Below are 17,638 nucleotides of genomic sequence, written 5' to 3'. Positions count from 1 at the left end.
TTAACTTGTCAATTTATGAAAACTGAAGTAAAACTTATCTGATCTTTTGATAGTTTATTAGAACTCTAAGAAGATACCACTTCCAAAAAAATATAAAAAAACCTGCCAAGAAATTATTATCATTAAAATCAATAAATTACAAACGCAACCACCTCCAAGTGCTTATGGTCATGCCTTCTAGTTAGTCATATCTACATTTTAGGTTACATCATATAGATGAACAACCATCTGGAGGAGCAGCCCAGGATGAAGTTGATTTTTCCAAGGCATTCCAGGTATGGATATGATCTTAAAGAACCCTAATTCTACACTGTTAGCTGGATTTTTTTTGCCTTCTATGTATTGTAGTATGCAAAAACTAGAGATGAAAATAAGTTTACAAATGCATTTTTGAATTATTAGTCAATGTTATGCTTTTATTCTGTTGCATTCACATTTTATTTAATTTTTTTAGTTAAGGAGGTAGACCTATGGTAAGGGATATAACTCATGAAATCAGTGATATGATTGCATCATGCTCAATTCCACCAAAGCCTCTCAAGCTTTTGTTTGAAGCAGAATAAAATGAATCCAAGTTAATTAGATGCTTACATAAGATTGATGTAAAATGCTAAATACAAACGTTCCAATGATTTTTAAGAGTTGTGCCCCTTACCCTAGGTCTACCTCCCTAAGTTTTTAGAGGAAATTTATTTGTTTAAAATAACTTAGATTTATACTATAGCAAAAACACATGTACAAGATTAGTATACCCCCACTTACAAAGTGGTTGATATATGGTGATGGGGGTGTCCAATACTTCCTCCCATTACACAGAGGGGTATCTATCTCATATACACTACTTCTATTATACTACTGAATGGAAATAAATGTTACATTCACAGAATTTTAATTGCATATTCCTATTGTGCACATCTTATTTAAAATTTTGATCCATATCAATTTGGAGGTCAAAAGGTGCATGTTATCAAACTTAGGGGAGAGGTGTATTGCTTACAGTTTTTTTTCTAATTTTAGTTTTTAGTTTAATAATTTTTTTATATTTTATCATTATGATTAGATTTTAAAAGAAACTTTCCAGGTAAAATATTAACACTTTTTGTGTTGTTAATTTCTAAATTGATTTGTTGTGATCAGATTGTTTCCAAGCAGAGGAGACATTTCAAAATGTATTCACTATTCTACTAAGGCTAAAGATAATGTCTGTTTCCTGTTACTTTACCTACTCTAGTTTTTTGTGCCTACCCTAAACATGTTATGGCCATTTTGGCTCAAGCACTGTTAAAGTCTAGATTATTTCCCTATTTGTTTTTAAAAATAAATAATTTCACTACCTAGCTAGTTACCCTATTTTTTTCCTGCTGGTAGCAGAAAACAAGACTATTATGTTTTTTGGCCTTATATAAATGATGTTGCATGTCTGCATGTAAAATTTCAGCATGATCTTTCCATCTTATTTGATAAGTACATGCCCATGTAATTATATGAATCAGGTGTGTCTAATGATAACAGATATTCTTTAAGAAAAGGGAATTTCTTTGGCTAAAATGCATTTGATACATTTTCAAAACAATTCCTTTGCAAACCATAGCATAGCATAGATACAGGCTGATTGAGAAATCTTTTTTTTTTAAATGGGTAGAAATGCATTTCATGCCTGTATTTGCATTGTCATACCAGAAACAATCACTCATCAATATGTTATTTCAGTGTTTTTATACCCCCTCCCTCCCCACTCAAGGGATGAATGGTTTAATGGAATTACCTTGTCGGTCTTTGATTATATCTGTCATTCCACCTACAACCTAATTTACATGTATTAAAACCATTTTTATTATTACATAGGCATGTATTTAAGTGTTTTTGTCATCTATGTTAGAAATGTCAATGAAATGATAATTTGCTTGCCATTCAGTCAGACTTAGTAAGTCAGATAAGCAAAGTCATCAAAAAAAAGGGGGAAAAAGTGAGTACAAACAATAAAAAAAAAACAATCTTGTTTTGATACACAAAAACCTCATATTTATATTTCAATAGTTAATATATGTACATGCATTTAAATGAACTGTTTCATACATGTTTCTTTTACCCATACAATTAAACCTAATAATAATAGTTTATTATTATTATTATTATTATTATAATAATAGTTTATGTTTTGTAGATAGAGCACAAACTTGATTTGTTAATATGAAGAAAATCTAGATATTTTAGATGGAGATTAGATAAATGCATTTATATAAAGGTTATGAGTAGCTGAAGTTTTTTTTTTATTTTTTCAGAACACTGAAGATCCTATTTGCTGCATCTGTTCCTCGGATAAAGCTCTGATTGTGGTAAGTCATTGTCACTTGTGAAGAATGATTTTTAGCCAAAGAAAAGATTACAATATGTATTTGAAGCAAGAGTAATTCATAATGCATTTATGATTCTAGTCCATCTCAGCTAGTACATAATAACTTTTCAAATTTTCATGTGTTGTTTTCTGTGTGAAAAGAAAATATTTTGTGAATCTGAAACTTTTGAAATATGTCTTCTCTGTATCACTTTCTATGCTTATCAACATCAACTTTTTGGAATTGTAACCAAACAGCCATGCCTATGCTGAATAAAAAAAGACTACCCAATGTATTCTCCCTACATCAATCTACATTAGTCTTGCAGTAGTTATTGAACTAAATTGTGTTCACTAATCTACCTTATCCAATCAAACAGTTTTTTAAGAGACAAACTTCTTTACTAGATCAATAAATATTTTTTCATTCCTGAATATGATTGACTGTTTGTATAAAACTTTTCATGTATTGGACAGGGGAGAGAATCAGGAACAATGAATAGATATTCCATGCCTATGTTGTCACTGACCCATAAATATGCCTTGAACTGTAGACCACATCAACTCTCGCTCAATTCAACTTCTAGGTGAGTAGGTCTTGAACTGTAGACAACATCAACTCTTGCTTAATTCAACTTCTAGGTGAGTAGGCCTTGAACTGTAGACCACATCAACTCTCGCTCAATTCAACTTCTAGGTGAGTAGGCCTTGAACTGTAGACAACATCAACTCTTGCTGAATTAAATTTCTAGATGAGTAGGTCTTGAACTAGATACATCATCAACTCTTGCTGAATTAAACTTCATGGTGAGTAGGTCTTGAACTATATACATCATTAACTTTCACTCAATTCAACCTCTAGGTGAGTAGGTCATGATCTATATACATCTGTTACTCTTGCTTAATTAAACTTCTAGGTGAGTAGGTTTTTAAATCATTTCTCATTTAATTCAAATTCTTGGTTAGTAGGTGCTAATTATTGTCAACATTAACTGTCACTTAATTCAACTTCTCTAAGAAGAATCGACAATGGTCTGCATTTACTTGAAAAATGGTGGTTTACTACTGTTTTCATGAAAATTATAGTTTAGTATAAATTTACTATAGTCCAATTGTAGAACGAAGATTTGGCTAACGATCATGCTTTCACATTTTGTAAATGTTCTAATTATTTATTCAGTTTTATCAAACATCTAATATATTTGTTTTGTTTTGTAATTTAATATTATATTTTGTAGAGTAAAGTAAAAGACATTCAGATTTTGTTCTTTTTCAGTCGACTTTCCATCATTGACATTAGTGGAGTACTGACATTTTTTGACATTGACACTAGGATTACTGACACTGATGGCAAAGAAGTTGTAGGGGAACATCTTAAATTTGAACGTAAAGATGTCTGGGATATGAGATGGGCTGAGGTAACGTTTTATGTTGTAAAACTGTAAAAAAATATTTTTTAGCAGTACTGGAATTTTACATTACATGTGTTAGATGTCTATCTAGGACCATTCAGGGCTTGGGTAGTCAAGTCTTCGACTGTTTTGTACTAAGAGACAGACAATAAAAATTGTTTATAGTAAATTAATTTTATAAGAAGTAATGTTTCTTGAATTGAATTTGAAAAAAAAATGCTGAAAATGCTCATTCTCAACTTTTGCCTCCAGCCATGGACACTAATTCAATTTGTTAATGTCTAATTTAAAACATGTTTTTTTCCCAATCACAATATGACAGTCTATCCTGTTCTGCAGGAGAGATATAGTTATTATGATTATGAGGGTGGATATACACTCAGCTTTTATGATTTCATGATATGCTTTAGAATATTTCCAATATTCCAGCGTTAAAAGGAAAAAAAAATACTTTTTAGGATAATCCAGAGTTGTTTGCTATGATGGAGAAGACCAGAATGTATATCTTTAGAAACCTTGATCCTGAGGTTAGTAGTTTGATAATCATTATGGCAAATAGTCAATGGTTCAATTATGTGTGGGTCTGGTGTACAAAGCTCTTGATCTATTACTAAGGATTATTGAAGTTTATTGTACGTATGTCCTGAACCTCCACTCCTTTTTCATGTAATTGACACTTAATGACTTCTGTTATTTTCTTAAAGTTGACCATTGAATTAAAACTTGGAGAAGGCTTTAACTAGATACTCCAGGTCATTAGAACATGAGCAACCAGAAATTGTGTAATTATAATTCAAATATGCAAGTACAATGTTATCCCTTGATATCATTTTTGTGTGATTTTTGTGCATGAACTGCTTTTTTTTTAAAGATGTTGATGGTGTGTCATCTTTGTATGCTGTAAACATATTGAATTTCGCATTGCACTTATTTTTGCTTTTTTCACTGAACAGCTAAAAAAATTAGAACCCACCAAATTGAGTTTAGGACTATACAATGCTAATAATTTTTTGAAACCACAAAAAAATTGATACCATAGAATGAGTTTTATTGACAGAATCTGTGATAGATTAGCAACAGTGAAAATTAATACATTTATAGGAATTAAAAATGAAACAAACAGATACGTAACTCTTACCTCCTCGTTATGTAAATATTACATCCTCGTTAACCAATGGCTTCTTACAATAAGTTTTTCAATTGTTTAAATGTGTGACTGGCCATAATAAATACAATCTTTGGTTATATCCAGGAACCAATCCTAAGTAGTGGATACATCTGTAACTTCAATGATTTACAAATTAAATCTGTACTACTGGATGAGATCATGAAAGACCCTGAAAATCCCACTAAAGAGAGTATGGCTGAGATGGAAATCAAGGTAAAGATACGTGGGAATAATTCCTAGAGAAAAAAAGTGATTGCAATTAATCTATGATATTTCATACTTGTGGTTATTGAAGTAATGTACTAGTCTCTTAATAGTATCATAGGAAATTATGAGACTTGAATTGACATGACTGAGATTACTGGATTACATTGTTTTGATTACAGCTATACCCTTGGTTCCCATGATTACTCTTATAATTCTAATCTATAATGAATGTTATTAATTCTACTCTGTAATGAATGTGTGAGGAATACTCGTATGTGTATCTGAATTTTGAAAGCATAAAATAGCATTAAATTTTTTAGGTATTAAAAGATACTTTGGAAAAGTTTCATTTGGTCAGTTGTATCAGTAACTTCATCAATTTTTACAATGTTCCTTCGGACTGATCATTTCTAATCTGTAGCTACTGCCCTGATACTGAAAAAAATATTGGCATTTCCAATGACAACTTTATATAACCTCATAAACAGAATAAGGCCAAGACTCACTGTAATAATTTCTGTCTAGATTTCAATACTGCCATTATTCTGTATACATGTAGTGTTAACACTTATTATTGTATTGTTCTCAAAATAAGTTTTGCATGTAAATGATTATTACCTGTACATTGTAGTCGCTACGAGATACCAGAGATCTATTGGAGAAAGTTGGTATAGCTGATGCCCAACAGTTCATTGAAGACAACCCACATCCTAGATTATGGTCAGTGCTTTTTACGGAGGCGTGATTTTTTTCTCTTGATTTTTTAAATCCAGGCTTGAATTGCAATTAATTTTTTTAAAGGTATATCTACTTCCAGTTGGCTTAGTAAAATTATGTCTTTGACTTCTGCCAAAGATGTGCTTTATAGAAAAAAGTTTTTTTTTCAGATGTGTAGAAAATTACAGTATGCTCGTATTATTACATAGCTTTGAAAAATCCATTTTCCTTGAAATAGAATTAACATTGTATAGCTGGGAATAATCTAAAGATTTTGATTTTCCTAATTTATGACGTCAGTGGACACACAAAAACGCTTGCTATATTTTAGTTCAGATACCTCCAATAATATCTCAGACTTTGAAACATGAAATTTGTAAGATGGATAAAAAATTATATCTCAGTTTTTGTACTTTTCATCAAGTATTTCTAAACAAATTTCTTTTTTTATTATTACAGGAGACTATTAGCTGAATCAGCCCTTGAGCAACTGAATCTGAAGGTTGCTGAGCAGGCCTTTGTAAGGTGTAAAGACTATCAGGGCATAGAGTTTGTGAAGAGACTTGGTAACTTACAGGTAAATACACATCCAAATTTTCTATTTGTTGGACACTGCATATATAACTCAATAGATTTTCTTAGTTTTAAGAAAGGGTTTTAGTTAGATTGTACATATTACTATGATGCATGGGTAAAATGTCAGCATGTTCCTAGTACTTACTTGATCTAATAAATCTGTCTCTCTATATAACAATACTTGATGTACATGTATATCAGTAGCTTTTGTTCTTGATAATATTCTTCTTGGAAAAATTATTACAAAGCATTGAACTTTTTAAAAATTGAGTTGTCCATTTGAAACAAATTTCCATACAATGTAGATTATTTGAGTAAGTGGACATGTATTTTAGTGTTCTGAATTCTCAATACATGTATTAATTTAATTCATTATAAAATACATGTAGCTTTGCAAAGCTATACACAGTTTGAAGAAAAAGTAAAAGTTAAGTGTGCTCTTTGCAGAGAGAAGATATGAAGCAAGCTGAGGTTGCAGCTTATTTCAGAAGATTTGAGGAGGCTGAGAGGAAATATCTTGATATGGACAGGAGGTATCCTTCGATGGACTTTACAGTTACTTTAAGAAATATCATTTAAAAAACTGAACATTTTTTTCTGAAAAAGGAACCTATTTGGTAACTATCAAAACAAAATCATACCCAAGCCAGGTTTGAAATGGTGGACTTAATATGATGAGAAAGTATAGTTTGGTTGTATTTAATCTTGAATAAATTTTGTTACTAACTTAATGGACTTAAGCTGACAGATACTTGTCTAGTCCAAAATCTTAATTTGTAGACTTGGATATTATACTCCTCCAAAATACAATAGAAATAGCTGTGTCACTCATTAGCAAGGCCTAAAATCATATTACAATAATTGTTGCAAACTTTCATAAGCCTCTGAGATAAATGTTGATTATCATGTTGTAGAGATCTCGCTGTAAGCTTGAGGAAGAAATTAGGAGACTGGTTCCGTGTGGTCCAGTTACTGAAGACAGGAGCTGGGGGAGATGATGTACAGTTGGAAGAGGCATGGAATGCTATTGGAGATTACTATGCTGATAGACAAAAATGGTAAAAAAAATGTTCATAGCTAATTAGATTTTTCAATGTAGTCTTTTTTTCTTGATGTTTATTTCATTATTATGTCTTTTCTTTACTTTGTTTATATCTTTGTTTAATGTGTCATGCTAGATGGTAGAAATCATCCCTGATAATTTTTTGTCATGTGAGCTAATTGATTCAGATAAAGTTTGATTTACAGTGTAATGGTAAAGATTTGGTTGTTTCAGTGTGGTCTAGTTATATATTTATATCCTAGCTCTATACTACAATTCCATTAAGTGTCTGTCTGTCTGTTCACACTTTAGTTACAGATTTCTAAGCTTTATATTTGTTATATGGATTTAGTATTGTGTCCTGTTCTTGTCTACCCTTACATGTTTTATAAGAAGTTTATTCATTGCTGATTATACCCCTCTTCATTAGGGAGACACATCGTGATCATGGTATCCTTTTGTCAGTCCATTACTTCATCGTTACAGTTTTCTCTGCAAGTACTTATGGCAGTCACTGGATACTTTACTCTGACAGAAGCTTTATAGTGGCATGCCATATTGTGCGATTTGATTTAAGACATCAGTGACGTCAACATTCATATTTTAACCATATGATTACTGGGATAGGAATAAAGGATATCATGGTCTAGTTTTTAATTGGGGTAGTGTTTTAAGATTCCACGTTCCCATCATGCAGGGCAAGTGCAATTTTGGTGCGGGAAAGTGTTCATTATGGCCTACTTTCCCTTTGGCAAGTAGAAAACTCAATTTTTTTAAAATAATTTAAGTTCGGAAAACAAAACTTAAAGTGGAAAAGTTGATCTTCATTTAGACTTTTCCTGTGTAAATCTAAAATTAGGAAAAATCCCAAAACACTGCTTGGGGTGTGCATGCAGCCTTCTGTTCAAGTAACGATAATTTTAATTATTTTTTTAGGCAACAAGGAGTTACATACTATGTACAGGGTAGAAACCAGGAGCGGCTATCTGAATGTTACTACATGTTAGAAGATTATCAAGGTCTAGAGAAAATGGTCATGGCACTGCCAGAAAATCACAAACTTCTACCTGTAAGTAGCAGACATTTGTCACTATGTATTAAGCCATTGAGCTTTTTGTGTAGAAAATATAGAGTTGAAATTAGTTTTAACGAATATGATAGTATTACAAACACACAAAAACTACTCATGCATTACCACATCTACCATTAAAAGTTTTTCTCATTGATTCATTGTACATGCATGTATAGAATTTACTCTCTTTCTACTAGTAGATAAGAATATAAGAACACAAAAATGTCTGTATAATAGAATCTTAATCCCTTTTTATTTTGATAATTTTAGGAAATAGCAGCCATGTTTGTTACTGTAGGAATGTGTGAACAAGCTGTTAATGCCTACATAAGGGTGAGAATTTATAGTTTTATGCATGAAAAAGAACTAGCATTCTCTGTCTGAGCTGATAAATTTTTACCTTAATACTTTAGGAGGTTGATGCAGGTATAAAATTATTTGTTTACTTGATGGGATTTTGCATATGCAACCAGCATGATTTACCTGTAAACATGAATTGTTGTATTCAGACTTGATTTTTTTTCACTTTTTAGCTGAATTCCGCTATTTCAAAATGGGATTTTACCATTACGATTCTTTTTTCACTGTATATTTACTTCAGATTTTGCCCATTTCTGCTTTGTTTGTAGACCGTGTATAGTCATCTTTGTGTATTATTTACACATAATTTATAGTTAATTAAGGTGAAGAAGTTGACAGATTGTTGCATGGGTATTTGACATTGTTCAAATGTTATCTTTGTGTATTGTTTCTTTCAGTGTAACCATGTGAAGAAGGCGATAGATTGCTGTGTTCACCTGAATCAATGGAATCAGGCTATAGACTTGGCAAAGACTCACAATGTTCGAGAGATTGACTCACTATTGGCTAAATATGCACAGCATCTCTTGGAGAAAAATAAAGTGGTTAATGCCATTGAGTTGTACAGGAAAGCAGGACATTACTTAGAGGCTGCTAAATTATTGTTTAAGGTGAGTGTAGTACATAAGAGGTGTAAACTATGGGAGAGAAAGAATTTTACTGACTGTTTTGTTTAAAGTGTATACTCTGTTTTCATATTTTAAGTAATTGCATAAATAAAACTCCCATTTTGATATTGAATGATTTAAATAAATGGCAATAAAAGAAAAAAACAGTCAACATTTTTTAAATTAAAAAAAATATTTTTGGTTTTATATTGCAAATTTTTAGAATCATTTGTTTCCAAATTTCTAGTTCATATGAACAGAATTGTTACAGTTCAAATTTCACTAGTAGTACATTCTTTTTGTTAATTTTTACAATTAATATTGTATGTTAATCTAAGTTTTTTTGTGTACATACAGCTTTATACTGATGGAAAGAAAGAAAATCAAATTAAATCTATGATAATTGCTGTACATACAGGTTGCGAATGAACAGACAAAGAAAAAACTAAAACCACTCCATATAAAGAAGATGTATGTGCTGGGAGGACTATTGGTAGAACAATATCATGAACAGATGAAGATGACCTCTAGGGCAAAGGTCAAGGACAAAAAAGGTGCAATGGTAAGTAAATCCCTGTTGATTTAATTTATACACTACTACATGTAGTATAGGATTGAAGCTGTCAGTTTCTTGAACCAGACATGATTTTCTTTTGCTTTTCAAGATTTTACAGTTATGTTTCTCTTTTTGCAGTATATTTTAGTTACTTTTTGTTCTTTGTTGTGTATGTCTGTTTTCTGGTTTTTGTCCTTGGATTACATTCTTTTGCTTACCGCTATAACCTTGGGTCCCTTGATTATTCTTGCAGTACATTTACTTTTGATTTTGTAAATATCTTGATATGCTTGATGATACTTATCACAATACATTGTAAGAGATGTCCTTTAGGGGTGCCACCATGTTTTACAAAACAAAGCCACTTATGCATGAGAGGAAATGAATAGTTAGGATTTGATCCATCATTCCTTTGGAAATAAAACATTTAACCAATATATTACTTTTTTTCTCTGAGTCACTAAAATAATTTTAGCAATAACACTAATACAAAACAATTTATTTAGAAATAGGATTGTATCTTTAGTATTGTAAGCAGCCACAACGTATCTTGAACCTTATCATGCTTATCGTCCCAGAAAATATTGTGATTTCGGTACATGCATATCATTTCCCCCTTACGTACAATTGACTTTTATCACTTTGGTAGTTAAGTTCTCTTTACTATTGCATGTGTCATAACATTCAATTGATATTTCTAGGCTGCCTCAGCTTTAGCAGGATTCCTGGAAGAAGATGCAACTGCCATAACAGATACTAGTATAATTGACAATGCTTGGAGAGGAGCAGAGGCTTATCATTTCTACCTGCTGGCTCAGAGACAGCTTCATGAAGGTGTGTATGCTGTAGTTTAATGTAGACATACCATAAGACCTAATTGTTTTCCGTTTATCCTGATTTTTTCCAGAAAACCCATGATACCTCTTGATTTCACAGATAAAAATATAGTGTTTAAATTATTTTTGTGTATAATTTTGTATGCAAGTAATTTATGACATATGATACAAGGATGCCTAAGTAAGTCCTTCAAGTCTACAAACATTTGCTAGTACTCAGTAATCATTAAAATATGCAATTTAGACTTAAATTCCTTACTTACAGGAGAGGAAAGCAGTCATTTTCATGCTATGAAAAAAATAATTTATAACTTTTTTACTTGAAAAATTCCTTATAATCTTCAGATTTTTACACAAAATCCTCCTCATATCCTATTTTTGAAGCCAAAAGTGCTTAGGAGACTTCAGGGATTCAAATTCTCTTTCAAAAGAGACTGAACTAAAGTTTCAAATCAATGGTCTACCTAAGGAAAACTGTAAGTCCTCAAGAAAGTGTCAGTGGAAGGGGATCTTGGACTCCTGGACCTGGATTGATAAATTGTCAAAGGTCCTATGGACCACCATAATTAAAGCCCTAGACTGTATTTCAAAGTAAAGGAGACACATGTACACATCATTGGAATCTGTGTACATTAGTTTCTGGAATTATTGAAATTTATATATGATGAGTGGGTGGTATGATGAAATCACCTTGTCCATCCGTCATTCTATCTGTCCATATCTTGTCACAATTATTTTGTCTCTGAATTGATGGGTTAATTTTAAATTTAGTGTGTGGCTTCATAAATGGGGCATACATTGTAAGCAATATTGCTGCTGTCCGATATCTTCCTCTACAAGTGGGGGTATGCCTAGCACAACAATGTGTGCAACCTCATGTATTAAGAGGTTTGAATGTTTGGTAGAAGCAATCCACTTCAATACTGACACTTTTTATTGTACAGGTTATGTGGATGCTGCAATGAAGACAGCACTGTACTTAAGGGAATATGAAGACATTATAGATCCTGTAGATACATACTCATTGTTAGGTAAGAAAATTAATTAAAACTGTTTCTTTGTAAGCTCTCACAGGATATTTTTTTGTATGTATAGGGGGAAAAAAGGAAAAGGGAATGTTGAAAGAGGCAACAACCTTACCTAACAGGGAATAAACAGCCTAAGGCAGTTTAAGGGTTATAATTGTAGGTGAGAAATTTCCATCAACCAGGGTTTTTATGACTGGCCTTGGAACCAATTATACTTGTTGAACTAAATGGCCATCACAGTGTAAATGTACATAAAAAGTTAAGGTATACCAAGATTAATAATGATACAAGAAAAAAAAAAACTAGATGATTATGACTTGGCACAGGTACAAGAGATGTGGAAGATGACCTACATAAAGGATAAATTGTCATTTTTTTTAGCTCTAGCATCCACAGCTAATAAAGCTTTCGGTATGTGTTCTAAAGCCTTCATCAAACTTGAAACTCTAGAAACTTTAACACCAGAACAGAGAACTCAATATGAAGAATTAGCTTTAGAAATTTTTACCAGGTTAGTACTGTAACTATTACATAGAGAGATTATTGTGAACAATTTATATGGGTTAAAGTTTAGAAAAAGAGACTTCTTTTATATTTTTGCCATAAGTGGATTTTCAAAGCATATTTTTAAAAGTTTTTGCTAGCAGACATACTGTAATGTGTTGACATTCCATAGTCAAAGAAATGATGAGGTAAGATAGGTTTTGGAAAACATGGAATGAGCATAGAAATGGGTTGAAAAGGGAGATAAAATCTTCAATGCCTACTTTAAACTATAATTAGGAGGTTTTCTCTAAAAGGTGTGTTTGAAAGTAAATTCAAACCATTAATGAAGATGTTTTGGAAAATTTGGTTCAGCTTAAAGGTTCCTGAATTTTCTATGGTAATCTGTCTTTTTCTTCAGTTAAGGAGGTAGACCTAGGGTAAGGGACAAAACTCTTGAAATCAGTTATATGTTTGTATCATATTCAATTTCACCAAAGCATATCAAGCTTTCATTTGAATCAGAATGAAATCAGTCCCAAGTTCTTTTGATGCTTACACAAGATTGATGTAAATTGCTGAATACAAATGTTCCAGTGATTTGTAAGAGTTATATCCCTTTCCCTAGGTCTACCTCCTTAAGGACCATATTTCTGGATAAATTTGTAGTCACATGTATAGCAAAAGAACAAAAGTTATGATTATTCACATAACCATTCATTGTAGGGGATTACACCAGTACCTCATACTTCTATCATTTTTTCAGACATAGCCCTAAAGATAATAGAGGTAGTAAAGTAGAATGTACAAGCTGTGCTACAAGTATACCTGACTGGTAAGTGTAGACAATATGAATGCAAAAGCCTCCATTTGGTAGTGTATATGTTTTCTGCATACTGATCTTGCAAAAAAACATTTGATTTATTCTGTATCCCATGAACCTTTTCTCTAACATGTAGGAATATCTTTTAGATCTCTCAATAGCTTATCATATACTTTAATATAATGATAAATTTTGTCCTTTAAAGCATCTCAAGATTATAATTTTGAACAACATGTATTGTTTTTTTAATGTCACAATGGTAGATAGGAAAAATAAGAACAAGAAGCGATTGAATCAATATGCTTTAGGACTGATAAGGGATATTAACTTGTTCTTTTGTTTATGAAGAATATCTGTGAAAGAATGATGTGGTTCTATCATATTGGAAACTGACACTGCATGTCAATTAATTATGCCATAGTGAGGTCTTAAGAACATTTGTAGTATCAACTGTAATTTATGAACTTGTGGATAAAACTACACTGGTAACACAAGTAGCACATACCCCAATAAAACCAAGGCTGAATTCTTGTGAATTGTTAACTCAGCCTATCATAATTGTTATTGACAAAAAGGTACTGTAAGCATATTAATTTTCGTGCATTCTGTCAAGTGAATATAATGGCAGGGATCAATTTTCGCAGTTTCAAAAAAATAATTTGCATTATATGGTGTTAAAAATAAATTTCATGGGTACTATTTTTAGAGGTCTTCTGTCAACTGCAAAAATTAGTATGTTTACAGTTTTTGATTGAATTTCTGATTTTAGGTGCACTGTCTGTCCAAATTGTGATACCAAGTTCCCAACATGCATTGTAACAGGAAGGCCTCTGATGGAGTACCAATTCTGGATGTGTAGCGCATGTAAACATCGTGCTTACGAAACAGAAATCTCAAACCGTCAAACCTGTCCTCTATGTCACACTCAAGTGTAACAAATCTCATGTTCTAGAATCTGTCAATGATGTTATTTGTGATTAATTAATGAAACATGTCAACTTGAAAACAGTTATTTTCACAGTTGACCACAAAACATGAAGGACTTTGAAAGTTACTTCTTGCATACTAATTCAACCAAATGAAAATATTTGCTGCAATAAATGATCTTACTGGTGATTTAAAGTGATCTTACTTTATAATGAAATATAAAACAAAATGAATGAAAGGCATTCAGTAAGAACGGAGCAGACTCTTGAGAATTCAGTGCTTGAGTTGACATAAATGTTTTGTTAAGAATAAAGGCATTTGTTTTGAGTATTCAGTAATTGTAACTTTCCATTAAATCTTTCCGTCCATGTAATGCTATCTGTTTTAGGTAATAAAATGTTTCTATTTATTGTATAATGTCTTATATTTTGTTTTTGCCTTATCAGTGTCTGTTTTTCTTTCGCACCTTTGTAAGCACAACTCCATGGAAACTACTGCACCAAATTTCCTTAATATTAGAAAATCATTTTGTAATATTAAAAAAGTTGACTGATTTTCTAATATTACAAATTCATTTTCTAATATTACAAATTCAATTTGTAATATTACAAAATGTGTGATATTTTATAATATTACTAAATCAGGAATTTGTAATATTAGAAAATGAATTTTTAATATTACAAAATGAATTTCTAATATTAAAAAATCTTTTCTAATATTAAAAAAATGATTTTGTAGTATTAAGAATTCATTTTCTAATATTACAAAATATTGATTTTTGTCCACTTTGGCTTGCCATATATTTGTATCATAATATATTTCACTAGTGCAATCAAGCTGTCAATTTGAACATAATTAAATCAGTCCAAGTTACTTTGATGCTTACAAGAGATTGATGAAAAATGCTGAATACAAACGTTCTAATGATTTGTATGAGTTGTGTGTCCCTTATCCTAGGTCTACCTCCTTAATGTTGGCTGAACAAGTTGGTCTGGATATCTGTGTTTATATATTTTTATATTTGACATTTTCTTTACAATGTAAATGTAAACAGACATTAACATTTGGTTTTTTCATAAAAAGCTTGGTCGAAATAGATATTTATTATATGGAATTCAAAATCAAAAGAGATAACTCTGTGAAGGACGCTGAAATACAACATAAACTATTGGATGTTCTAAGTGAATTATCTCCTTAGATCAGACTGATATAAATAAATATACCTTTCATCAAATAGACCCCAACTTAAAAACAAAAATAAAAGAAGTGTAGCGTTTTAACACAATGTGTATGATTCGTACAAAGAATTTCAGACGATTGATCAATCCTGTCTCCTATTACACTGACGTGTTAAAAAGATAATTCAATTAAATGTTGGTATTAAATGCCAACACAATTGATCTGCTTGTCGACATCAAATGATATCTTAAGGCTCAATTTGAAAAGTCAGATAAGGAAATAGTTTTGAATCTATTGATCTATTCAAACATAAGTACTATAAGTATCAAAAAAACTAACTTGCTATTAAAGCAATCTATATAAAAGCAATGACTTCTTCTGGCACAACAATATGATATCCACTAATTAAATTCATTGTGGATATTTTGCATGCTGTATGGAAAGAAAGGATGAATTAAAATACATATTTCACTGAATAATTCATGCTAAGTAAAAGTACTCCAAGTCTGGTATTGTTAAATGTACTGGTCAACATTTTCTTTGTCTAATTTGGATGACAGGCGTTCCACAGGCCCATATGAAAATCAATGAGATTAAACAATGCCCCAATCTTAGCGTATCTATTTCTATGTGCGTGTGAGCTATCGCTTTGAGTTTGGATATATGGACCAGGTGAAACGGTATGCTTTCGATTTGAATTTGGATATATGGACCTGGTGAAACGGTAAGCTTTTGTTTTGAGTTTAGATATATGGACCAGGTGAAACGGTAAGCTTTCGTTTTGAGTTTGAATGTTATGACCAGGTGAAGCAGTAAGCTTTCGTTTTGAGTTTGGATGTATGGATCAGTTGAAACTGTAAGCCTTTTTTTAAGTTTAAATTTATGAACCAGTGTTATGGGTCAGTAAATAGTGAATGGTAATTAGCTAGATCTGGATTAGGATTAATGTTGTATGCGGAGACTTTCTCAGCACCATCTGTTGATTGATCTCCGCATCACAGGATCAAGATCTGTAGTTTTATTTTGATAACATTTTATGACACTATCCCCCGTTGAACATGACACTGGTTTAATTAATTGCTTTTGACAAGTACATTTTTTGGTTCGATTAAACATTAGAAAGTAAGCCATTGGCCAGAGTAAGCTTCCGTTTTCTGTTTGGATGTATTGACCATGTGAAACGGTAAGCTTTCGTTTTGAGTTTGGATATATGGACCAGGTGAAACGGTAAGCTTTTGTTTTGAGTTTGGATATATGGACCAGGTGAAGCAGTAAGCTTTTGTTCTGAGTTTGGATGTATGGACCAGGTGAAACGGTAAGCTTTCGTTTTGAGTTAGTTTTGATATATGGACCAGGTGAAGCCGTAAGCTTTTGTTTTGAGTTTGGATATATGGATCAGGTGAAACAGTATCTATTTGGTTTAAGGTTGGAAACGTGGGCCAGTTGAAACAATTAGCTTGGAGGCATCGAAAGAACTCTAGAAGTATCATCGGTGATATTTCTTAACAGACATTTACCCCTCAATCATAACACCATATATCAAAATATATCAATTAAAGCGATTTTTTGGTGGAATATACGTAAGGTTACATAATTTGCAAATAACTCATAAGAGATTAGTATTACTGCAATTTTCTTGAACCATTTCTTAAAAAAAACTTAAACATTGGTTATCTTGGTTTATTCATGTTTTGATATTTATCCCATGAAGACGCTCGTACAATGAAGTAACAAAAAGTCGTGGTTCATTCACCCAGTGAGGTAAACACATAGGCTTGTATTGAATAAAGAATCCGAGAATAAACTTTTGCGATAAATTGATTTGTAAAGCGGAAGTATAAAGGTACCTAAAATCACTATAAAGTTGGTCAGTGGAAGGGAGCACGGTGGCCCTAGATAGACCATGAAATATATTCAATCTATTTACTTTTTTTCAGACAAAGGCTAGCCCTATTTCTGTAGAAAAGAAAGTAGATTTTACGGGTTTTTGATATTTGTCAGTAAGTAGTTCTGCTTAATACAGACTTCCATGTAACATTGAAAAAATCCTGAAGAGAATTTTAATTCAACTTTTTATCTAAGAATCGAAAAGTTATGTTTAAGGACCTGGCCAAATACCTTTTATTGAAACCCTATATTTATTGACTATCATATGTAAACTATCATATATGAATTATCATTTATTTATCATATGTTTACCAATTGCAAAGAATTATCATATGTGATTCGAGCAATATATAGTTTTCATATGTGGAACTTTCGTGTTGGTACCTGTTAGATTCATATTACTTTTTCGTTTACGTTACATA

At 31.6% G+C, this 17,638-nt stretch overlaps 1 protein-coding gene across 2 annotated transcripts in view; it reads left to right on the top strand.

Moving 5' to 3' along the window:
- The window catches only part of LOC148598462 (WD repeat-containing protein 35-like), a 29,555-nt gene extending 14,988 nt beyond the window's left edge, over nucleotides 1-14,567 (top strand). Inside the window, exons 14-33 of one of the 2 annotated variants that reach the window (XM_088560424.1) lie at nucleotides 203-275; nucleotides 1,061-1,081; nucleotides 2,283-2,336; nucleotides 2,813-2,922; nucleotides 3,612-3,753; nucleotides 4,206-4,274; nucleotides 5,000-5,128; nucleotides 5,754-5,842; nucleotides 6,299-6,416; nucleotides 6,863-6,948; nucleotides 7,330-7,473; nucleotides 8,394-8,526; nucleotides 8,800-8,862; nucleotides 9,288-9,500; nucleotides 9,916-10,059; nucleotides 10,755-10,887; nucleotides 11,834-11,920; nucleotides 12,299-12,428; nucleotides 13,167-13,235; nucleotides 13,993-14,567. In XM_088560424.1, coding sequence (XP_088416550.1) covers nucleotides 203-275; nucleotides 1,061-1,081; nucleotides 2,283-2,336; nucleotides 2,813-2,922; nucleotides 3,612-3,753; nucleotides 4,206-4,274; nucleotides 5,000-5,128; nucleotides 5,754-5,842; nucleotides 6,299-6,416; nucleotides 6,863-6,948; nucleotides 7,330-7,473; nucleotides 8,394-8,526; nucleotides 8,800-8,862; nucleotides 9,288-9,500; nucleotides 9,916-10,059; nucleotides 10,755-10,887; nucleotides 11,834-11,920; nucleotides 12,299-12,428; nucleotides 13,167-13,235; nucleotides 13,993-14,158 — 2,173 coding nt within the window. In that variant the 3' untranslated portion in view covers nucleotides 14,159-14,567. The remainder of the gene's footprint in view (nucleotides 1-202; nucleotides 276-1,060; nucleotides 1,082-2,282; nucleotides 2,337-2,812; nucleotides 2,923-3,611; nucleotides 3,754-4,205; nucleotides 4,275-4,999; nucleotides 5,129-5,753; nucleotides 5,843-6,298; nucleotides 6,417-6,862; nucleotides 6,949-7,329; nucleotides 7,474-8,393; nucleotides 8,527-8,799; nucleotides 8,863-9,287; nucleotides 9,501-9,915; nucleotides 10,060-10,754; nucleotides 10,888-11,833; nucleotides 11,921-12,298; nucleotides 12,429-13,166; nucleotides 13,236-13,992) is intronic. The other variant, XM_088560425.1, reaches the window with a different exon arrangement.
- Nucleotides 14,568-17,638: the final 3,071 nt, after the last annotated feature.

Source organism: Perna viridis, chromosome 14 (genome assembly GCF_037379345.1).
Source record: "Perna viridis isolate PV_CMFRI_1.1 ecotype Kerala chromosome 14, ASM3737934v1, whole genome shotgun sequence".
In the NCBI taxonomy this organism is placed as follows: Eukaryota; Metazoa; Mollusca; class Bivalvia; order Mytilida; family Mytilidae; genus Perna; species Perna viridis.
The sequence above is the reverse complement of the archived record's forward strand: the minus strand, read 5'-3'. Positions and strand labels throughout refer to the sequence as shown.